General features: G+C 37.4%; 1 protein-coding gene across 1 annotated transcript in view; it reads left to right on the top strand.

Moving 5' to 3' along the window:
• LOC140148225 (tyrosine-protein phosphatase non-receptor type 12-like) overlaps positions 1 to 20981 on the top strand; it is an 85348-nt gene extending 64367 nt beyond the window's left edge. The window contains exons 14-18 of the mRNA XM_072170096.1: positions 7038 to 7080; positions 8824 to 8923; positions 9673 to 9802; positions 10495 to 10560; positions 15674 to 20981. Coding sequence (XP_072026197.1) covers positions 7038 to 7080; positions 8824 to 8923; positions 9673 to 9802; positions 10495 to 10560; positions 15674 to 15771 — 437 coding nt within the window. The 3' untranslated portion in view covers positions 15772 to 20981. The remainder of the gene's footprint in view (positions 1 to 7037; positions 7081 to 8823; positions 8924 to 9672; positions 9803 to 10494; positions 10561 to 15673) is intronic.
• Positions 20982 to 26021: the final 5040 nt, after the last annotated feature.

A 26021-nucleotide genomic window follows, 5' to 3' on the forward strand; every position in this document is an offset into this window, starting at 1 on the left:
GTCCGCTTTGGTTTCTGTGAAATGAATATTATTATTAAGCAATTGATGTGATACGTAATTTAACTTTTTATTAGGAATTTTAGGAGTAGGAAAATGCTAATGCCAGTCATCTAAGATCTTACAAGTTTTACCAACTTTGAAACTAACACTTAGTGATCCCCAATTTCTTTTCTTTCCTATCCAACTACTCACAAACTTTACTCACATAATACCATCAGACAACAGTTGGAGTAATGAAGGGGTTTATGGGATATATAGTGAGGTGGATTATGTTGATGGTAAGAGTCCAGAGGATGAGTGAATAGCTTCCCATAATGCATTGGAAATTGGCAAAAAATTTGGGTAATATAATACCAGTATCATGTGTACAATGCCAATTGGATATTACACATAAAAAATAGTTTGAGGAATGTTATACCATCCAGGAGTTAAAGGAGTGTTTCGTGATCCTAGCATCCTCTTTTTATGACATTTTTCGGTAGATATCCACGAAAAAAGCTTATTCCCAAAATTTCAGTGGATTCCGATTTTGCGTTTGCGAGTTATGAATGATTATGTGTATCACACTGCTCCATATGCCACTGTTGTAATTTCGTTCTGGTATACCAGAACGAAATTCAAATTTCACAATATCTTTGCTAAATGAATTTTACCTGCAAGAAATATTTTGTACATAAACATTATGCAGCCAGAGGTTTCCAGTGATATAAAAATCTCAACTTTTTTTGAGAAAAGTGGGGGATGATGCTGTGGATCTTGAAATGCCCTTTTAATTAGTCGGTAATTGTGCAGACTTCTGATAGAAACCTATCAGGTTTACATGGGTACTTATTTCATAAGTAGTGATATTTCCCAAGTCGAAGTTTGAGCAAGAAAATACACAATTTCAAAATGTCTCAAGCAAGCTAATATGGAAGCTATACCTGCCCTTGACACATGTTTGCCCAGAGCAGCTATTAGTGGGTTGAAAATCCTTTGCATTGTGGGAATGGTTTAAATCATCCTCTGGTTTAAGAGCTTAATCTCACAGTCATCTCCTATAAAGTGGTATAAATATAGACATTCTTGTATTCTTTCAACAATCAAGAGGCATTTGTATAGTGGCCTTAATGTTTCAAAAATTGTACCTTCATCTTGTTATAACATTTACAAAGGAATTACAAACCAGGAAAAAAATAGTTGGCACACTTGCACTAAACAATGGAAATCAGGGGTAGCGTTAACCCCGATCGGGGGTGAATGACCCCCGAAATTTAAAAAATATTAATTTTTCACCCTCCATATATTGGGAATGTGCAAGCTCGGGGGTGAACTCTGACCCTCTACTTTTGGACCTTATTCCTACCCCTGACTACACTGCAAAATATTTTTCACCCCTTAGATTTAATTTTCACCCACGCCTTTGGATTTTCTGCAAGCTCGGGAGTGAAAAACACGGGAAAACAACCCCGACTTTCGGGCCTTAATGCTACCCCTGATGGAAATGTGTGCCCTATCAAAATTGGAGAGGCGAGTGAAACATGCATGAAAAATTATATGTGAAGTACAAACTCCCTCCTATATCTCTCCATTTCCCACTCCCCATCTTTCAATGTTGGAGGGTCTCACGGACCTGTTGACAACATGGCTTGGTCCAACATTGAATTGGGGGTGCAGAGGAAGAGATATACCAAAAGACGGGCAAAGTGTGCCAACCTTTTTTTCCTGGATTGTAGTCCTTTTATATATAGTTTTACTAATCATAATGTAGGCATTTGCATAGTGGCATAAAATTTGTAATACGAAATCTGTTCATAGTACCATTTTGTATAACAAGGTTTAGCAACATGCTAAGGTGATATAAGTGTGAATGCAGAGTGCCAGTGCATTTGGCTAGTCCAGTTGAAATCCATACACCCTTTATGGAAGACATGGTCTTAATCTTCCACACAAGGTATGAAGATTTCAAATGGAGTCCCTCACTCAGGTAACCCCCTTTGAAACTCACATTCCCAGTGTGGATCATCAGGTCATGTCTCCCAATAGGGGGTGTATGGATATCAACTGGAAAGCCCCATTCTTCAGCATATAGCCTGTATCGTACTAATCAGCCGCAACAAGGTTTACCTTGTCTGCATCTGTCGTTTGATTGGAGAAGCGATTACAGACAAAGTCGCCAGCATGCCCCAACATCATTTCAGTACCATTTGACTTCCAGGCAGTAACATCGCCAACCACAACTGAATATTGTACATTCAATCACTTTTGCCCTTGATACAAGCAAGTTTTCTGTCACTCCCTTCGATTGATAGTATATGATATGGGCATATGTGAGCAAGTAAGTCCATGCAAAGTGCAGCCAATCTACAGCAATGTTTTTGCTGTACATGACATCCACTTTCCATTCTGCATCCACCTCCTATCTAAAACCTTGTAACTCTTTTAGTGTTTCAAGTTGTTCCACTACAAGTTTATCAATCATCTTCACCCACAATTATATACACAACCCATTTCAATGTCTCAACATTTACATTATTCACAATATGATGCGCCACCAGTGGTTGCTCTTGTCAGTCCAATTTTTGGATTTTCATGTGAGCTAGTGTGATGATAATAATGTTGAAAACAGTTCCGCAAAGGATTCAGTATGATCAATAGATAGAAAATGGATCTACTATAATTGTAAATTGCTATTCTAGTGTGCATTCATGTATAACATGGTTATATTGACATTCAAACACATATTGACATATGTTCCTGTGCTGTATTTCTATTATGCGGACTTTGGATGTCACCTTTTTCCCATGGTGCACTGCACATTTTGGCTTCACCCTAGCAGCTACTGGAGGTGCAACGTCTTGTGAAATGAGTCATGACCATTTGGGGTCATAATCAACTCAGAGATAAACTGGAAAGGTTCCTGGATATAACTTGTTGATTTACATCTTGATAGCTAATAAGAAACAGCATTATACATTATGATAAGGTATATTGCTGATAGCGTGATGCATGCTGGGAATGAAAAGGGCTCAAATAGCTTTTGAGCCCTTTTCGTTCCCAGCATACATCACGTTTTCCTATCGATCGCTATCAGCAATATACCTTATTGCCAGATGGTTTTGTGTGGATTTAATGGAATCAAACCAGCGTCGGAGGAGACAAGTGTCACAGATGATCAGTTCAGAATCAACGGACAGGATTACTTCAATCTATGCTTCCCACAACGCAATACCATTCAGGCCAAAATGAATTGGATTTTTTGAAAGATGAAATCAAAATTGTTCCTGTGGAATGATTTAGAATGGACTTGAGCACCAGTCCAATAACCAATGGCCTAGCCATTCCAGTTGAAATCTGTATAATGCATATGAAAGGCATGACCTGAATCTCCCACACCGAGGGTGTAGATTTCAAATGGAGTCACCCATTCAGGTAACCACATATGAAATTCACACTCCCCATTCCCTGTTTGGAAGATTAATGGATTTCAACTAGAATAGTCCAATGGCTGGTACTTTTGCCGTCAATAATTGAAACAACATTATATGGCCAACTGGTTGGTAGCAATTTAGTAGGGATTTACTTGATGGCAATTAATGGAATGAGGTGGGGTGTAAAAGTTACTGTTGGCATGACATCTTGAATTTGTTACCTCAGTGCAAGACTAACTATAGTTTTCGGCAAGGTTCTTCAGCGGTATGCCAATTTGGCGCTTTTTAGAGCATAAAGAGGGAAGTGGGGTACTGATTGGCTAATTGAATCATGTCGTCATCGCATGGACACCTCAGTTGCCGATCAAGCTGCATACCATCGCATGACCCAGGTGTGACCTAGTTATTTTTTACACAATAATGGAGACACTGCTGAAGGATCTTGCAGAATGCTATAGTCGTGAAAACGTTAAATAAATACTCCTGAAAATTGTAATATGCAAATAGAAACAAACATGGGCATTTGTCTGATCAAAAACATTTTGAGCAGGTCACTGCTGATATTCTGGGAAGGATGTCTTCAAGAGTTTTTTTGTATTGTATTAACATTGTTGTGTGTTTGATTATTGGCAGGAATTTGTTGTATAAAGATATTTCATTCATTATTGTATTATATGTATATTGCAACTTACATTTTCATGTACATATATGATAATCAGAAAGTGTTTAATCATTATTATGTATCGTACTGTGCCCCATATAATCAAAGTTGTCAAAATCACATTCACAGTGTGAGTAATATATATATAAAGTACATGTGACACAATCAAGTTGAATAAGTCTAATGTGGACAATTTTCAATTTTGATTGATTTTTGTTCATTAAATTAGACATCTGATTACAAAGTTATGACTGATTCTTCAACTTAAAAAAGCAAATTAACAGATCATCTGTTCTTACCAATTACTTAAAATCAATGTTATCGACTTAAAGACTTGTTACCTTGAGAATGTCACATATATACTCCACTCTTCTTGGAAGTACAGCAAGATTTGATCTTCTTTAGAAACTGATAAATAGGCAATTTATCTTTGAGTGCATTAACATTGCAAGCAGTGGTGGCATTAGAAAGCGAATTTCAGCTACGAGGGGGGGGAGTGCTACCACTGCTTTTGAAGTGTATTGTAAATGCAACTGTCATAACCACATGGGTATAGAGCTTGCTAGGGGTTTTGTCTAAAGGGCATTTATTTAATGGGCATTAGCTAAATATATAACGCCTGAAGCAGTTCTACATAGTGGCTTTCATACTTGCAAGTATTACACAGCAAATGTGTGTGTATGTACACTACATTATGTTACATATAGCAGGGGTGTGAGAGTTCCTCTTTTCAGCTGATTGCATTTTCTTTTACTTTCAGCCCATATTTGGTGTTTTTACCCAGATTTTACGCTGTTTTTCAGCGTTTTTTAGTAATTTTCCTCTTTTTTGGTCTGTGACCTCTCACACCCCTGATATAGCCATGATTATTTGAGACGATCATGTAAAATGAGTCGGTTGCCGCGCAGCAAGTTTTTACCTTTTCATTAACATCCCTTTTATATTGACATACATGTATTTTATCAGAATTGGAGTAACACTTTAGTATTTTTACTCTGCTGAAACCTGTTACAATGTAGGATAACAATATGAAAAGACTTTTCAGTTACATCTTACAAACATGATAACATTTTCAAATAACACTTTTTGTCTTTTAAACGCATAATAGCCATTTATAACTCAAAATCTTTTTTTAGTTGACATTTGACTCATTTTGCATGATCGCATCCCATACATGGCTTTCATACCTGAGACTAATATACCTTTATTAGTCTCAGTTCATACACACAGATAACACATGTCACTCACGCTCTTCATGTTCTTTCACTTGCACTGGTTTTCGCATATCCTTCCATCACTCAGGCAAGCCTAGTAGTCGCTCAAAAAATGCACCCTCTGACATTACAACTCGCAATCCTGCAGAATCAAGAGACGGCAGCAACGTCAGGTCCTCGTCGCCGGTGGGATGGTCGTTGACAGCGAATGCGGTCGATGAAGATGGTCCACCTGCACTACCAGAGAGAACCCAAGAGTCTTATGAATTGGTGGATCATGGTAATGGTATAATGGTGTAAACATTCTATCAAGCTTTTTATCTAAGCTAAGCACAAACAAAGTATCATTACACTTTAAAAGAGAGGCAATTTCTTGAAAATTTAAGAGGTGTAAATAGATGGAAAAATTTATCCTGCATATTTTGCTACCTTACTTGTCCAAATCTAACTTGACCTGCCAGCAGTAGCATAGCCAGGATTTTGGTGTGAGGGGGTAAAGCCAAGTTTTCGTCCCCATATGTCAATTTGTTTCCCCAATTTTAGTCATATTTAAGGACACTTTACTATTTGCCGTACCCATTTTATCCCTGGGAATTTTCTGTGGGGGTCAGTTTGCCAGCCCGACTCCACCCTGGCTACACCCTTGCGTGGCTGCATGATATTGCCATTGACATTTCTTTAAAAAAAGAAACATGGCACAAACCTTCTTATACTGTTACACTGCAATGAGCCTGTTACAAAAGTGGGGTGAAAGTGCTTTGGAGCAGCCCAGCACATTTTGTCAATTTTGAAATCTTCCCCTAATGCATAATTATATTATTATTTGGCAATTTCTAGTGCCCAAGTCTTTCATTGTTATGTGTATTGTTGTTCTGTGCATTTTATTTTACAAACTACCCTTCAGAGATGTTATTTGAATCAGGCAAGGGATGTAGCGACAGCAGAGCCAGGCACTAAGATTTAGAGCTCTAGCACCAAGCATTCAAGTGTCAAAAATGGCAAAATCACATAGAATTTGGCCAAATTTTGGCAATTTTCATTCAAATTGTAAATTTCACAAACAATTCCCTCAAATACCACCCGGCATGCAGCACTAAAAATTCTCTAGCTACAACCCTGGAGTCATATCAGCACTCAGTTAATTATCCAGATCATGAAGTTGTGTAAGTAATATGTAAGAAATACTCATTGTCACAATGCAACCTAATTTCCCATAATAATAATAATACGGTAATAATAATAATATATGGCGCTTGCTATAGCGCAATACCAAACATGTTCATTGCACTTTACAAAATAGAACTTACCTACATGGACTTATGCTACAAGCAATAAAACTACACACGACAGTCTATGAAACCCCTTGATTTTCTTCTCATTTTAAGTTAAAATCTTCAAGTATTTGCCTCTTCTTTTATGTAATGATGCTTTTTTTGTGTGCCATTAGATTGCTGCTTAATTGCTTTGCCCATTTCTAGCTCCAAGCTCTTATAATTATTCTTATTGATCATATGCTTTTATTATGACCTCATATTGCAACAAATGTAAATATTTGTTGGTATATATTAATATATATTTTCTCGAATTAACAAATTTATCAGCCCGTATATCAGTTTCTTCATATATTTATTGGTATGTTATGATCCACATCCTCAGCTATCATAAACTTCAGAATCAAGATATGAAATTGTCATGTCACATCTAGAGATGATTCTAATCAAAATATTACGATATTGCTATTTCTTTCAACAGATCATATGGAACATAATAAAGAACAAGAATCTTCGTCAGCTGGGTAAGATTTGTATTATTTTTATTTCACCCAAGATGACAATGGTTTTTAGTCAAATTTAGTGTGAATTGCTCATTTAAAAATTGCAACGAAGGATTACTGAAAATTATGTAGAATAAGCAGGTGTTTACACTTAATAAATTGGAAGCAATTAATCTTACATAACTACAATTTTCTATCTAATTAGCACCCACCCCCCAATAAGCACCCCTACAAAAATGGGGTACACCCCGTCAGTCCAAACCACCGCTAGTCTGAATTTTAAGCTTACCTAATGCTAACCCTAACCCTAACGCTAAACCTAAATCTAACCCTTACCCTAACCCTAAAAATTCGGACTAGCGGTGGTTCGGACTGACAGTGTTTCGGACTGATGGGGAGACCCCACAAAAATGTGCCAGTGTTGCCTTTTCAGTATGCCCAAACAAACATGATTGGTAAAATGTCTAAATAAATTTACCATTTACACCTTATGATTTAAGATTATGACTGATTTAGACTTGCAGATAACTGTATTTTGAGTGTATCAATTCCCCTATTTTTTTTCATTCAATTCATCATTTTAAGGCCCCCATGATTGACTGAAACACCTGGGGTGTTAGTGGGGTGCTAATTAGGTGGAATGGATATTATACAAATATTAAATATTTATGAGTTAAATGGTAAGAATATTTTCATGAGGTGAAATAAGGACTGTTCCATTCCCCGAGGCTTTGCCGAGTTGAATGGAACAGTTCATATTTCACAGAATGAAAATTTTCTTTCCATTGACCTAATAAAAACATTCAATATTTGTGCTTATATAACTCAGAAGTTCCCTTGCTTCCATTTATTTTTATAAATCACAAGGAAAACAAAATAAATTAAAAGATATCTAAATGCATATTCATATTAGAAGCAACACCCAGCACCTAAATTGTTGAGTCGAGGTAGAAACCTCGTGCTATATGCTCCGCGTCTATCAGTGTTGCTATGGTAGCTCCGGGTCTGTGCAATGGAAAAATAACTATTGCACGGACGCGGAGTGCAATAGTCCTAAAAATAGCAGAAATAGTCAATAGTGGTTGGCCAATAAGAAACTTTGTACGATTTATATAATTATGTTTATACCATCAACAGATGTACATTATTCCATAGCAACAAAATCTAATGTAATTCAACTAAATGATGTATAGTCATTTTACTCTTGGTGTGTCAGTGACATCATCGTGTTGAGGCAGCTGTTTCACACATATCTATGGGACATCTTTATATGCGTACGTGTTTGCCGACAAACGAGGACACACACAAGATTTTTCACCCTAAACTGTGGACCTACTTCCAACCGTGGACTGTCCTCGGTCTCAAACTGCTGCAAAAGACCTCAAATGCATGCTAGGGTGATGGCTAAAATTCCGTTTTATATTATACACAAAAAATCCGCCATTTTAGTCCACGGTTAGGCGATGAAAACATCATACACACGCCCTCGGTTAGATAGCAAAACACAATGTCCACGTTTGGAGGCAAACACAGACAGGGGTGTGTGTGTATATGTACGCCAGCGTTTTGAGCAAATGCTCACGATTAGAATCTGCGCCCCAATAAAATGTGAATTGATCATCACTGTTGCTTACAAGGATGAAATGCATCCCTAGGGTCAAAGTGTGTCACTAGTCAAAGAAATATTTAACTTGTTGTTTAAATTCATTTGTTCATCATTCTAAATCGAGACTTAATTTGTGTATTTTATCACTTTTTCGACAGCACTAAATTAAAATTCAGGGAGTTCTATCACAAGAAAAAAGATGACCTAAAGAAGAAAACAGAGGGATTCAAAGACAAGACTGGAGGAATTTTAAGCAAGGTTTGTAGGAATTATTTATTTTCTGAAAATTATTCTTGACAATTTAGAATATAATAGTTGACAATTGTGATATATATGCTTCTATGGTGCTAAGTTAAGGGATTACATTATCGATTAAGTCAAAAATGCATACACAGAGGTCAAATAATGTCATCGAAACTGGTCTCAAATTACTCCCCTAGACATAAGAAATCTTCGGACTAGTGAACCTTTTTCAGAATTCGGACTAGGGAATGGTAAATTACGTGTTCGGACTAGCGAACCTTCGGATTAAGGAGCCTTCGGAATAGGGAACCTTCGGACTAGAGAGTTGTGGCCACCAGAATTGAATCTCAAACTAATTGAAATTATTTTTGTGTATCAAAATAACGCTGGTGAATATCAGGTAGATAAATCCTGTTTGCTTTTAAGTTTAAAGTCCTTGCAGCACAATTCCATTTAAAATCCACACTCCTGTGGAAGATTTTGGAAATATCTTCCACAGAGGGAGTATATTTTTTAAATGTAATTGATCAGAGTAAATCATTTTGAAACCTGTACTCCCCCTGTATTATGGCTTTACTTACATCTTCCACAACTGGAGTGAGTATTTCAAATGGAAGTTACCCAACTGTCTATTCTATTTGAAACTCATACTCCCTCTGTGGAAGACTTTAGTTAAATCCTCCACAGGGCTAGGGGTAGTGTGGATTTTAAATGGAAAAGCCCATTCACATCATTGACTTATCATTTTATTTACTTGATTATAGATTGGAGATGCTGTGAAGAAGTCAGATACTTCATCGTCAACACAGAGTAGCAGTTCTACTGTTCAGAATCCACCCAGTGGGCCTCCACCCAGACCACCACCACAAATAGCCAACCAAACAGAAATCATTGGTAAGCAAGTTAGCAGTTTATTTATTCTTGTGCATTCTGTCGGATGGCATGACATCACTTGAGATAGATCGCTTCTTCCTATTGGTTGCTTTTGCCGAGATTTGGCTGTTCCATCTCGAACACAAAGGGGACACTTACCATTGTACTCAAGGGAAAATCACGAAACATGCCATAAAATAAATATATGTGAGAAGTGGGTAAGTGCAATAGATGGAACAACCAACCGAGAGAATACCCAAGGTTGTGCACACTCCCTCCACGTCCATGGATACTCCTATAGACGAATCCAACGAGCCAAGTCATGGTCGGCCATTATCGGGTCCCCGCATTCACCAAACTGGTGTTGTGAGTGCCCAATTGGGTGGATTAAACCCGCTTAAAATTTGATGTTAGATTCTTTTGTGTTGTAAACTGTCATTATTCTTTTGTATACGTGTAACACGGGTGATAGAATGCATTTCACATTTTTATGTTTGTTATTAGGGAAGCCATGTTTTACATTCCTAACAATATAATGTATATAATTATGCTGTGACCGTTATGTATGATTAGATGGTTCTCTATCATTATACTTGAACTTCTTTTAAAGAAAAGACATTGAAAAATCATGATTCCTTTGAATTTTCAGATTTTTCTCCCAAAAGTAAGAATCTGTATTTTAAGCCCATTTTCTAAATTTCTTATTTTCACAGAGAAGACATTGAAGAATCTTGAGAAGCAGCCAGACCAGCCCTTTATGTACAACAACCATGATATTAGTAAGTATTAATCACAGAATTAGAGAAAGAGAACCAGGGCTTGGCCGCCATCTTGATACAGGCATGGAGCAAGAAAAAATTGGGGGTATTCGGTTTCCCTTGGAATGCGAACAAGGCATTTGTTGTCATGCAAGAGTGACATCGCATGATGTGCGCATTTGAGAGATGCACTTGATGCGACCTGCACACGACACCAAGACACTCAAGATGAGATGCAGAATTGTTTTTGTTGGTCTCTGTGCACTATCGCACATCGTCATCATCCCTATATCTTCGTGTCAAAAATTGCCGTGATAGTACAGCGAATCCTCTCGTTTTTCAACAGCTACGCATGGCGATTTTGTTCGAGATAGGCCGAGCGACTCAGGCTAAGCATGCCATCACTATCATATGAGATACCACAGAGTTTCTATATTCTACACATTATTACGATTTGTGCATGCTCTAGTACCCCATATGATGTTTCTATTACAAGAAAAATCAATTTGTTTTCAGGTAAAACCAGGGTTTTGTTTCCAGTACACTAACTCGAAAAGCAATACACTAATTAGCGGGGCCTTGCAGCTTGTTGTGGATATCTTTTACTGCATTTTATAAGTAAAGATTTTGAAATCCAAAGTAAAAATTGTGATATATTTAATTTTGAGAATTACAATTATACTTTATAGGTATAAAGGAACACGTTTAGCCCATTCAGTTCAAGTTCCAGGTGCAAGTCCTATAACACAATGCATATGTAAACTTTCTTTATCTGTGTCAATAATGGAATATTGATTTCAACGGAGAATGGAGCTGTATGGAAAAAATATTTATAATACAGGGTGTTGACACTGTGTGTCGGCAAGGTCCTGAATACCCTCCTAGTCCTTGGTAGCAACTTCAGCCTAGTCCTTGGTAGCAACTTCAAGTCTTTCCATATATGACATGATCTGGTCCATGGGGCTAAAGGCAGCAAATTTGAATGAAGAGTAAAAATAAATGAAAAAATAGACGTCACAAAACTTCAACTTTAAAACCAGGTATACATAGACCTTTGGTGTTTTCATTATATGATGGCCTAATGTTTGTTTAAGGTACATGTACAATGTAGTAATTATAGTAACTCAATTGTCAAAAATGCCTACTTTGGCCTTCATGGACCAGATTGTGTCACACATTACATCCTTCCAGCAGTGGCGGTACCATGGAGGATCCTTCAACTAGTTGTTCCCAGTCAGAACAAAACAATCACCAAAAATCCTAGTATTTTGTACAAAAAGTGCCAAATCTTAGGCAAATTTTTAGTTTTTCTCTCCTCCTTAGATTTCACTTCTTCCTCACTTTGGTGCCACCACTGCCTTCCAGGTTAGTTAAGGCAAAACTGTGGACAATATCCTTGGTTAATGCATGATAAAATATCCACAGTTAGATAGTCGAAAAATCAGAATGTAATGTCCACATTGTTAGAGGCGATAACCAGGGACAGGCGATTTGCGCGGAACTTTTTTGTCCCTGGCGATAACATTAATATACATCAGACTTGTAGTCGAGTCACTGAAAGTCGAGTCCGAGTCGAGTCGAGTCATCGAGCCCTCGAGTCTCGAGTCGAGTCGAGTCATGAAGCCTTCGAGTCCGAGTCGAGTCGAGTCATTTGAAGTTGTCAGTCGAGTCGAGTCGAGTCAGGCCATTCTGTCGAGTCGAGTCGAGTCGGATATATTTTGTCGAGTCATTTCGAGTCACTTCACGCTTTATATGCTCATGATACCAGCTATCAACTTGATAGCCCAATTTGCATGAATTTGTACTTTTTTGCAATTAAAATCCCAGTGAGAGTACATAATATTAATTTATGAATCTATGTGCTCCATCCAGTGCATTGTGGAAATCAGTAATCAGTCAGACTTGTAGTATTGCCATTAGGACCCGCCATGAGTATGGAGTGCGGGTGCGTGTCCCGCACGGATTTCAGGTCATGGGTAAGGGTACGGATCCCTAGCCTTGAGTATTCAGTACGGGTCCATTCCAAAATAGGGTGCAAGCACGGTGCGGAGCCATGGAGTACGGTGCAGTATGGAGTACGGAAATTGGGACTTCGAGTACGGGTACTGGTCCAGTAGTGGTATGGAAATTGGGACTTCAAGTCCTATTATGGGTATGGGTATAAACAAATAAAATTAATCAAGTACAAAAAGAGATCAAATATTGGTGGTCATAGTGAATCTAGCCTAAAGGTGGCATATTGCAAGTGAAAAAACTATGTCTATGTACAGTATGGACAGCCAGACTGTGCAATAAATTTCCAGAGATGTATCGTTCGAGTCCGGACTCGAGTCCACTTTTTGTTGGACTCGGACTTGGCTCGGACTCGGACACAAAAAGACTCGGCTCGGCTCGGACTCGACACAAAGGACCCGGACTCAAGGCGAGTCCGGTCCGAGTCCAGTCCAATGTCCAAATCTATGTAAAATGTGAAATGATTATCTAAAAATGTAAAAATAGATCTCAAATTTGTTGACTTTACTTATTTGGCCATTTTCCAAATGAATTGGGGCTGTCAAATCTGTGACCTGTTATCATTCCTACATATCCACCAAATTATTTAGATTTATCTGTCACTTAGCAGAATCATATTTTTGTTATCATTTAAAATGAAATAATTGATAAAAATTTCTACAATGTAGACTTCTTTCATGGAACTTTCCAATCCATTAAGCTCTTGAAAGAGAAACATGCACACTGGACCCCCAGGACTGGACCATACATCTCAGCTCCCACTCAGTAGGATAATAGTTTACATGTATGTAATACTGCACACAGCGAATAGGTATGCCAGGCAAACCTATCTGCTAGTCAGCCAAATTTGCCTAGAACACAATACATATTTACATAGAAATTTAAAAGAACAGGTAGGTCAAGGAAACCTACATAAATACTAGTATGTTGTCTATACTTCACTTGACCCAAATATATGTTTTTTTTTATGGCGATGAGACACTCGCACATGGAATTTTAGGGGGATTTTGACCCACATTTTGATAGCAGTTCCACATAGAAAAGCTGCTATCATCATGAGACTAAGATCTAGAAACACCACCGAAATCCCAGACAAACTAGTACCTAGACCAGTGACTTTGACTCGCGTAGTGAAGCCGACACTGCTTAGCAACGACTTGAACAAGGACGCATACCCGGACGCAAGCAAGCAGATAATTATAATACAGAACATGTTGCATTTGACACGGCGCGGGAGATAACGGCACAGTAACCACGCAACCGAGAGCGTCAGAATGTACGCGATTATCTCCGCGCCTAGTAACCCTGTCAATCCGTCAATATCACCTTGGATACGGGCTTCACCTCCCGCTGTGGTAAGGGATGGGCAGTCATAGGTCTAGGTGGTATGTCTATGACCGAAATGCTGTTTTGTTTATCTTTTTGGTGAAAGTCAATCTTTGACAAGATGTAACTTTGCTACAGAAAGGGCTATGACAAAACAGTTTTCAGTTTTGACTTTCTTTACTCAAGGGCTTTAATTTGATATATAAAATGATGCAGTTTGATGGCAAATTTGAATTCACCTGGCATACCTACAGCCTTGTCCCTAGGCGCAATTAAGTAACTGTGAGTTTACATGTAGTGTGCTACACACATACACAAAATACCCCCACATGCCTGCTGTCTGATACAGGTACTAGGTGGTCTGATTCATGTAGTTTTTACCTTCAGGAGTAACCTGATGGACATGGCTTTTGAAGAAAGTGTATACGGTTGGTTGGTTGGTTGAGTCAACAGTGTTGGGTGGGGTTTGGTAGAGTGGTGTGTGGTGTGATGCAGTGAGTGACCTTCTCATCACATTTCTACAATTTTATCATCAAAATGCCATAAAATTATGCGGAAACTTTAAAATTGACCTTTTTCAGCAAATTTGTATTGTAAATTTTTCAAATAAGAAATAAAATATACAATTTTGCTCCATTTTTGCAAATAATGACCCATTTTTTCAAAATGTTGTACCAAATGACCCCTTCTTTCAAAATTTTATACCCAATTACCCCTTTTTCATTTTGTTATACCCAAACTAAGCAATGCCAATAGGTAGATACCTGTCAGATTAAAGTTGAATGAACCTCCCAAATTTCATTATGGTAAGAACCTCTCTATTCATTTGACTCAGATGCACAAGCCCAAGCCTGGGCACAAGAAGTACATGTCATGATGTGGCTGGTGGAAATGCTCACACCAGTCAGTCACATTGCAATGTAGTTCTTGATGTGTGCAGCATGTAGAGGAGTGTATTTGGATGGGGAATAATCCAAATGATTAATAAAAGCTATAATAATGATATTTTAACATGATAACTTGAAATTCACCACAAAAAAGAGAATATCTCGAAATGTTTTCCCAGTTTGCTGGGTTTTTTTTCTGTATTGATCAGTCATTGTGTGAATGAGACATGTAGCATACATGTAGGGGTGTGTGCACAGGCTGTTACAATGACATGTGTGTAGCATTCATGTACATTTTGTGTAGCCAGGCTCAGCAATGATGGACAATGGACTTTTCCACCATGCCAAGTTTGAAGCATGTAAAAAAAGGTGGATCCTTTAGCCAGATCGACAGGCAATCATACATGTACATTGTACACACATACATATAATTTATATTTTAAGTTATTATAAAGATGCTGAGAGATAGTAAGCCCACTTTGTAAAATATAAGAATCACAATACACTGAGATGTGTGGAAGAAAACGTGCAGGTATTATTAGAAATATTAAGGTATAATTTATTTTTTCGAGTCATTTTTAAAAAGTCGATTCAGCCACAGTGACTCGAGTCACAAGCCTCGAGTCATCGAGTCGAGTCATTAAATGTCGAGTCGAGTCATCGATTCATCAACCCTCGAGTCGAGTCGAGTCGTCGAGTCACCTTGCCTCGAGTCGAGTCATCGAGTCACCAAAACTCGAGTCGAGTCGAGTCATTTTGAGTCGAGTCACTACAAGTCTGAATACATGCATTGTTTATGGGTGGATATTTTGAGGATTAATGATTAAAAATAATAATTATTGTGAATTAATGTCCACATTGCATCTTCTTTGTGAATATCATTTTATTTTACACTTTTTTTCATGCAGGTTACCCAAATCGTGTTCCGAAGCCAAAGCCACCAAGACAGCCTCCACAAGTATGGGCAGACAGAGCGCAAGGACAAGTGTCCTATGTCCCACTTTAATGAAGAACACAAAGATATCCATGTGATGCGATCAAGCAAAATCAGTCGGAACTCGGAAATATTAAATTTTCAAGTTTCTTATAGAATAACAAACATTTGCAAAGCTGCATGTTGCAGAAAACCCCATTGAAATTGAACAACCAGTTCCAAAGATATGAGCAATTAAAGAGTTTCCAATACAATAGAAAACAAAAGGAAATATTTCCTTTGTTTGGCTATATCTCAAAATCCAAATTTCCGAGTTCCGACTGATTTTGCTTGATCGTATTACATATATCCTCAGTTCTAAATAGGTAACCGTTATTTAACCGTATGAACAAGTGGTTTGGGATCATTATTGTAGTCAATTTAATTTTTGAAATATTTTATACCTTAATACACACATGTACACATCCTCATCAGGAGGACTCATACGAAGAACTGATGGACTTGTATGTCCTCTTCTCAACCGTTAATGTCCTTTCAATTGATCGGATAATGGCATAGTGTGATGATGAAAGCGCAAGTCCTTATCAGTGTTGAGTACTGGAGAGTGTTTCCTGATTTCAGTGGCCTCGTACCTGACGGGGGTAACTGTTATACCGTATTCGTTCCAATAAGCGCACATGCCGCAATAAGCGCCCACCCTGGGTATTTTCAATTTGCTAAAGGGTACCATTAATGTTGAAGTGACGGATAGATGTTGATACAGTGAATTGAAATAGCTGGGGGTTTAGAAGTCCTGTGTTGTTATACATTTTCTGCATCAGGAAAGCTACTAGAATGTCTCAGTCAGAACCCTTTTATAACATACATAAATTCATCTCTAATAAACGTCTGTTAGGAAAAAATTAGGTAAACCATATAAAAAATAAGCGCCCACCCAAAATGACTTTATTAAACGCCGCTTATTGGAATGAATACGGTACTTGTGTTTCCTATTCGCCTATTGAATGGTTCCCCATGTGAGGAGAGTCTTGGTCTGGCAGCATACATGAATGGGAATTGAACCAGTCATATACATATAATATTGTGTAAACTTAAGTAATTCTTCCTTTCATGTCTATTGCCAGTTTGAGGCTCTTAGACTCCTTGCATCATATGGCTGAATCATGCAATGGGCGAATGGGACATATGCCATACTCTATCGGTTTAGCCTGATGTATCCCAATGGAAAATGTACCATACTGGGTGTCACTTATGGGGACAAAATGCCTTCACTAGCTTATATTTGTGTTCTATCCAATGATGTTAGAATAGGAACCTTGGATTCAGTTTAGTGTGGTTTATCCTCTATAGGAAATCACTTCCATGAGCAACACCCAAACATGTCAGAATCCAGAGTCTCCAATCTCAAACCTATTGAGTTCAACCGCCAGTGGTGTTGATAGGAGGAGGGCTTTGGGTACTTGTGCATTTGTATCCTATTTTAGATTACTTGCAGTTAGTTAGGGCCAATACAGTCCAACATCTTGCATCTGTTTTGCTGTTGCGACATAAAGTGCAATTGTGACACAGCATTGATCAGCTACAGCAGTACGCTGCTAGGTGCTACAACAAAATAGTTAATTATTTAACAAACCCTAAACAAATGTTCCTGTGTGCGCATCAAATTGCATGCAGAATCATTGGACTATTTAACTGCCCCATACCCAAAACAACCCATATTGCTGCTGAAGTATTTACAGTGGATAAATGACAGACTCAGTAATGTGTGAGTACAAAATATAAAGTATTGGTGCATTTTGACACAGTAACACACATACATCTGTGATGTAATAGAAATGATTCAGGTGTCCATTTAATTCTTGGGAAAGAGTTTAGAACATGGGGCTATTGAATTTAAAATTCACATTATCCCAGTTGAAGATTTTGGAGATATCTTCCACAAGGGGAGTATGTATTTCAAATAGAATGAACTTATTAGGCAGCTCTATTTGAATTTCATACACCCTCTGAGGAAGATTCAACTGGAATCTTTCACAGAGGGAAGGTGAGTTTCAAATGGATCTGACTAATGTGTTCATTCCATTTGAAATTCATACTCCCCTTGTAGCAGATATTTCCAAAATCTTCCACAGGGGTAGTATGGATTTTAAATGGAATAGCCCATTTGCCTACAATCCACTACACCTATTTGCAAAGACCTTTCGCACTGTCCAATTTTAGAGAGTTTATGGAGTAAAAATTCGGGTTCTGATTGGCTAATTGAATCATATCAGCATCTCATTTGCCAATCAATCATCGTGTGACGCCGGCGTGATCTTGTTCCTTTACGCGACTGGTCGGCCAGTGCGAAAGGTCTTTGCAAAATAGTGTAGTGAAAAACTCTGCTTCTACTAAGCAGGTCAAATGTCACAAGTACCTGCCTTTCTGATGAATATTTTAAATGAATGAGTATTTTCGAAACGTTAGGTCAATAATTATTGTTGTCAGCCGATAAAGGGACTAAAATAAATTTCCTAATTCTTCAGAGTTCCGGATACACGATCGTGATCATCAAGTGTGTATAGTCTGTCTCATCTAAAGATGAGAGTAACGCCATCTTGGATTTTGCAATAGGGGATTCTAATCAGTGCGTTTTTACAGTTGAGTCACCAGCGTATGGACAAATCGCATTTCTTCACGTGTGTATTTGCCCACAGGATTAGGCTTGCACGATCAATTTGAAACTGCCACTGTGAAATCCAACATGGAGTTACTCTCATCTTGAGACGAGATAAGCCATAGAAGAGGCAAAGTCTCTGCCTCTTTTACGTGCTTGATGACCAATGGGTCAACAATCTTGTCATGATTTCTCATCAGCATGGTCGTTTATCACTTGTACGTTCATGCTCACAGATGCTCAATTCACGGCACATAACTCTGTACAAATAGGAAATTTAGTTGAGCTTGTTTCAAACAACCCTTTTTAGATGGTACATCATTTGTTTTGTTTTTGAACAGCATGTATATATATAAGAATATGAAATTTATTTTTTATAAAATCATGTTACATAAATGTGTAATAATGCTTTCAATGACATACCTGTTGACAGGTTTTGATTAGAGCAATAAATTATTAGTTGATTTGTTTTTATACATGTATGGAACGAAAATTGAGATTTTAGATATCTGTGGGGTTGGGCAAATTTTTGATGCGGATGTTTATTAAGCTTATAATGGCTTATTCTCATAAACTCATGATGGGTCTTCCAAGGAAACCGGTAAATATGATTTAAGTCTTTTGGTTTTGGTAATTTTGTTAGTAACATTTAAATGTTGGGTTTTATCACAATCGTAAAAACATCTTCATGAAAAACACTACTATACAACATTTTTGAAATGTTGTCAAAATGTTATTGTAAAATATTTTTGCACAAGCATTGTTGTAAAATATGTTGTTAACACATAAACTACATTATGTTACAGCTAGTTTTGTTGAAAAATATTTTTGAATGTTATTAAAACATTTTATACCCTTTATATAATCGAACATTTACAAATGATTGTACAAATTGTTGTATAAAGTGCCTGCAATGCATGTGTTTTGTATTTTGTTTTGTATATTCAGGGACTCTGATTACGTAAGTTATTGGCAGCAAAAATATGTACGAGATTATTTTGAGGGCTTAGAACCCGAACTGGCTATATCCAAATTTGAATTTAAAAAAGTATGATTCTTTCTGAAAATTAGACATCTCAGCAAACACGATAATTCTCCAAATATCCTTGACAACATTTTTAAATGCAGGCCATAGGCACCTCTGGCACAGTGACCATGTCCAAGTTTGTGCTATAATAATACTGTATAAGTGGTCATTTTCGTGAGGGTTTTATTTTCGCGATTAGCGCTCCAACTGCGAAAATGCAATGAATAAATGCAATAATGTATTACAAGTAACATTTCACGAAAAATGTGTCTCTCACTCCAAATCGCGAAAATTACCACTTACACATGTATACAGTAGCGGACAAAATCTAAAATACCCTTAATGATGTAGACAAAGGGAGATATAGCCAGGGGGATGAGAGGCAACTTTGAAGGGGGGTAAAGTGTGATCAAAATGGTAAGGTGGCCAGCATCAGGGGGGGAGGTGCCTGACAATACTACTGTGTGGATATAACTCGTCGGCAGAGTGCAACACTATCGTAAGGGCAGTAGAATGTGATAGCTGCCTTTTGTAAAACACCTATTGTTTACAGCACAATCCCCTCATGCTCATTGTAAAGTGTTGATGTTCTGTATACTTTTCTGATGGCAACTAAGCTAACCCCATGATATCACCTTTACATGTAGTTGGGTGTGTTTTTCTAGTGTTATTGGTGAAATGTTGTAAATGGCAGCTATTGCATTCTACTGCACTTACGATAGTGTTACACTCTGCCAACGAACTAGTTCTGGCTGTAAAGCCCTCAATATGTTGTGTGATATATATGTGATACATTTTAGCATAAACTCAAAAGTTAATTGTTGGGGTTTACATGTTACCATTTTGATTTTATCAAATGAAATATAATAACATTTTGATAGATCGCCAGAAACATGGAGCAAGATGATTTATAAAAATTTATATTATATGAGGGACATATTTGCCAGTAACAAAAAAAGATGTAATGTTTTATATTATTAATATTTATATTATATATATTAATATATATAATTATATATTTACATGTTTGTTGAAACAATTTGTTGACATTATGATGAAAGTGTTTATTTGTGGATCAAATAAACGAGGATAAAGTGGCATTGTTTCAAGTAAATATGTTTTAATATTACCGGTGTCAAATTGGGTTGCTGTATATTTTGTAATTTTTGCCTTGTATAATATGGTCATGTTTATTGTGGTATATACCGTTTTATTCACCATTTTTGTGCTGTGTGTATTGTATATGGTTTCAATTTTGCCATATGTTTATATTTTTTGTATGATAGTGCCATATTAATTAAGCATGTGTCACAAATGTATATTCTTTCATAGTCACAACTTTAAGGTGGGGTGGAGGGGAGCGTGATCTAGCGGTGTGTGCACTCAAATATTGAGATGAATAAAGCTGACACACAATACAAAATCCTTGAGTGTAAATTCAAGAAATCGGTGCAACTTTTTTTTTGTATCAACTTCCCAACATATTAATAAACACAAGTGTTTGAACATTTATCTATCGCAGTTTTGTTACCAAGGATAGTGCAGCCTTATTATGTAGCTATTAACACATATCATAATATACATGCATTATTATGCAACATTTTATTAAAATAATTTTTGATAAATGATTTTGATAAAAACTAATTTTTTATAGATTTTTTGCAAACGTTTATTTTGTGATTTTGGTCATAATATATATTCATTATTATGCAACACCTTAAAGATTTTGATAAAAAAAATTTATAGATAAAATTTTTGCAATGATTATTTTGTGATTTTGGCTGAAATGTAATGAAGTAAGTGGTGCTAATGCAACATAAAATGATGATTTTTTTTTAATACTTTGCAAGAAAATCCCTTCTGCAATAGCTGCCAGATGTCATTTTTAGATGTGTAGAATGCAGAAATTGTCAGTGTGTCTATAGGGCAGCTATTGCAGAAAGAACAATCTTGCTCTAATTCCCCATAATTATTTTCTACATGAATCTTCAATATGCAAGCACAGTCTTCCATTTTTGAGGGTTTTTTTTTGTATTAATTTTTCTCAAGGAATTCAGTGGTTATTTAATTTAGGGATTAGTTTTGCGAAATAACATATTTATTTGTATTTTGTGGCGAGTACATTTTTGTATGCATTACATTTTATGACAAATGTTTATTATATATTGGTGGTGATGATGATAATTTGTGTGCGATTAAAATGTCGGGCTTATACAGTATTAAAAATGTGTTGGGCTTGTACACTATTATGCATTCAGTTACCGTAGTCATAAAGATATATCCATTTGAAAACTTGATCATATTTAAAAAGAATAGATTTTTCGTGTCGCTGGATATAATATCAAAATCTATTTAGGTTTTAGAGGTCCTTGACCCGAATGATGGCCTCATCCTCCATTTTTCTTCATCAAACTAAGATTTTGAGATCAGAAAAAAGCTCATATATTTCTCATTTTCCCAGCAAAATTTAATTCAATGTAAGAACATAAAAAAAATCAGACCATGCCTGTTTAAGCTGTAAGTTCTAGCACCACAATTGTGGTTTTAAATAGTGCTCTGAACCCTGCTTTAACTTTGTTAAGCTGAAATAAGGTGACATTGGATAGAAATAGCTTTATATCCTAGGACCTAAATGTTATAGCTCCTAGGATGTAAAAACATTTTCGTTCAGTCATGACATACCGTAAAAACTTGATAGCTAGTATATGTGCTTACTATCAAGCACTTTTAAAACATGCAAACATGAAGTGTAAAGGGTTTTGAGCAAATCATCAATACACATATACGAACAAGTAAACCTGCAAATGTGTGTCCCAACCTATTGGCTCAGTTGGTAAAGCGCCGGACTTTGGTTTAATTTCATGTTTTAAAAAGTGCTCAGTAGTAAGCACATATGCTAACTATCGAGTTTTTACAGTATTCATGCAGTTTTCAATAAAACAATTAAAACCATGTGTGTAAGTTAATGAATGGAGCAAACAAATACTGTACTTTATTGGGTCATGCTGAGGTTTGTTGTCATTCCGTTTGGAGCTCTGTTGAGTCCACCGAAGCCGAATCAGTAATTAATTGCCATAGGTGTACAGCCATATCAAAACGATGCACTTATCTGCTGTTAGCTTGGAATCAATACCAGACTCATCTCAAGTGGAGGTCACTTCAATTATCTTCTTCAAGTCACATGGTTTAGGAATGTTCTAATTCCTAAACCATGTGACTTGAAGATGATTTTGAAGTGACCTCCACTTGAGATGAGTCTGGTATTTATTCCTAGCTATTATGTAAAAAGAGACATGTGTAACAGCCGACAAGTTCATCCTTTTGATATGCATGTACACATACGATATAGGGACACAAATAACTACTTGTAATAGTTACATGTCGCATATCATTTGAATTGATAAAAATGCTATTTTCATTGACCAAGCTGTCAAAGGATGTTAATATTATTAAGTTCTTTGGTGCCTCAGCTAAACTAGGTAATTCAGTATTTCAAAGTTTATTTGATCTTTGGTTCTGGTAAATAAATGAATAACATGTTTTTTATCAAGCAGATTATCATGCACTGTGTATGTTTTGACAAGTAAATACATTTATTATAATAAGGTGAATAAAAATGAATATTTTTCAGCACTTTTTGTGTCTTTGATGTGTTTTTATTGATGATTTTAGTCCTTTAGTGAAGATACATTATGGTTTTAGATTTGGTTTGCCCAATGCCCCTGAAGTTAAAATCATAATCCTAAACTGGTAGGTTTAGAAGGTAATTTCATTTAGACATTTGATTCAATTTTAAGTTGTACAATGTGAATTGAAATGGGGCTCTCATTAGACAGTTAGTTGTCACTCTGAAAATTTTGTTAGGGGATGCTTTAAGGGGTACTACACCCCTGTGGTAAATTTGTGACTATTTTGCATTTTTCTCAAAAAATAATAACACTGGTAACAAAAGTTATGTATATTATTGGGGCAAGGAATCCAATAATTACTATACTGAAATTTCAGTGACTCAAGGCAAGCGGTTCAGTATATATGATTGGAAATGAGGTACATCCTAGCGGTATCATAAATAACGAACCGCTTGTCATGGGTCACTGAAATTCCAGTGTAGTAATTGGATTCCTTGCCCCTATAATATACGTAACTTTTTTTACCGCTATGTTATAAGCCATCTGCCATCTTGCTACGAAAACGAGGTTCTGCAAACGCATGCGCAAAAAGTGCATTTTTGTTTCTCTCGCTTTCTTAACGTGCCAGAAGGCTTTTGCAAAGCATACGCACCAATTAAATCACACGCTTGACAGGCGTATTGCACACGCATTTGCAGGTAGAAACTCATTTTGAGATGACCGTGCGATCGGCAAATGAAAACAGAAAAGAATGCATTAGGCGGAGGCACCGTATTTAGGGTTAGCTTTGGATATTTAATTATGTTTATTTTTCCGATGGTTTGAAAATGTGAAGAGCAATTCTTTTCTTTTTACCGCCCCAAGGTCGCAAGGCGTAAGTTGGATTTTGGTAGAAAAGTTGAATTTTGGTAGAAAAGATCAGTTCTGAAAGACTAGTTCAAAGCCTCTTTTTTTTATTATTTCTTTCTGTCTCATCTCAAAATAAGGGGCTGTGCAATAATTATCAGCCCTCGAATTTTTCCGAACGGCTCGCCAAAAATTGCTTGCCCCCCCTCTCGGCCCGCCAAAAATCGATTGCCCCCCCCCCCTCTCGGCCCGCCAAAAATTCTTTGCCCCCCCCTTGAACATGCCAAATTTTTGGATCCCAAATTCCAAACTTTAAATGGTCTAGACATGTTGCGAGCGCAGCGAGCAGGAAAATTTGCATATTTAAGCGTTTCCGTACCGTTTTCCTAGCCTTTTTAGAGCATTTGATTAAAAACGGCCCCGTGACTGCGTGCCAAAAATTGCTTGCCCCCCTCTCGGCTTGCCAAAAATTGCTTGCCCCCTCCCCTTTCAGCCCGCCAAAATTTTCTTGCCCCCGCCAATTTTACCCTCCCCCAGGGCTCATAATTATTGCACAGCCCCTAAGTTGAGTAGAGGGTTGAGACTGAAAATCATTAAGGGGGCTAATATTTTTTTTTTAATTTAAACGCTTGAAATATCACAAACAAATAGGCCTATGTTAATAAATAATATAAATACAAGCTAAAACCGTTAGGGTTTGATAATGAACCCCACAAAAGTAACCGAGTATATGGAAAATGCTCTATCATGCCACTCGCCGCCTGCCCCCTCCCCCCCTTTACACATACCATTTTTTTTGGATCCCAATTTGCAAACCTTACTAGATAGCAGGCCTGCTAGATAGGCCTAGTATACATGTTGCAAGTGCAGCAAGCAGGAAATTTCCGTACTGTTTTCATAAGCCTTTTTAAAAGGCAGGCACCCCATGAATGTTTGCCAAAAATCGCTTGCGCCCCTCTCGGCTTGCCAAAAATTGCTTCCCCCAAAGTTCTTCCCCCCCCATCATTTACCCTCCCCGGCCCCACCGGGCGGCCCCAGGACTCATAATTATTGTATAGCCCCTAATATAGCATCGAATGCAAGTGTTGTAGGCCCCTTCTTTTGTAAATCTTTTCAAATATTAAGTTATAAAAAAAAAACAAGTTTTGTACTATAGTATTACTATTAAAACTAGTGGCAAATGGTGGTCATAGACCACAAACCTAGCTGGGGGCATGTTGGTGTTGTGGAGGTATCTGACCCCTACAAAATGTTCCAAAAATGCTCCCCTGGTCATGGGGTTTGTTTTCACCGAGTGTGAGTCCCGTACTCCTAACAGATGTCCAAAAATTCAATTCTAAGATTTGACCCCAGATGACCTTTGACCTGACCTATGCATGATGTTCCATAATGTTCCCCTGGTCTTGAGGTTTGTTGTCACCATGTTTGAGCCCCGTACCTCTTACAGATATCCAGAAAATGAAATTCTACGATTTGACCCCAGATGACCTTTGACATGACCCTTGCACAGTGTTCCAAAATGTTCCCCAGGTCAGTAAGTTTGTTGATGTGGAGTTTGAGCCCCGTACCTCTAACAGATGTCCAGAAAATGCATTTAGAAAATTTGACCTCTACATGACCTTTGACCTGACCCCTGCAAAATGTTCCCCTGGTCATGAGATTTGTTGTCACTGAGTTTGAGCCCCATACCCCTTGCAGATATTCAGAAAATGAAGTTATAAAGATTTGATCCCAGATAACCTTTGACCTGACCCCTGCAAAGTGTTCCAACATGTTCCCCTGAAAACCAAGTTTGAGCCCCGTACCCCTTACAGATGTCCAGGAAATGCGTTTCTAAAATTTGACCTCTGTATGACCTTTGACCTGACCCCCGCAAAATGTTCCCCTGGTCATGAGATTTATTGTATCGAGTTTGAGCCCCATACTCCTTACAGATGTCCAGATAATGCAATTGTAAGATTTTACCCCTTAATGACCTTTGACCCCAATTCTGTGTGCAAGGTATGGGCACTGGGTAAAGCCGATGCACATGTGTAAGTGACGTCATTGTGCTATGTAATATGTGGCAGAAGAAGCATTTTGAAGATATTTGGTTATATACCGAAAATGCCCCTTTAATGACCTTTGATCCCAATTCTGTTTGCACCATATGGGCACTGAATAT

The sequence above is a fragment of the Amphiura filiformis genome, chromosome 3, assembly GCF_039555335.1.
Source record: "Amphiura filiformis chromosome 3, Afil_fr2py, whole genome shotgun sequence".
NCBI lineage: Eukaryota > Metazoa > Echinodermata > Ophiuroidea > Amphilepidida > Amphiuridae > Amphiura > Amphiura filiformis.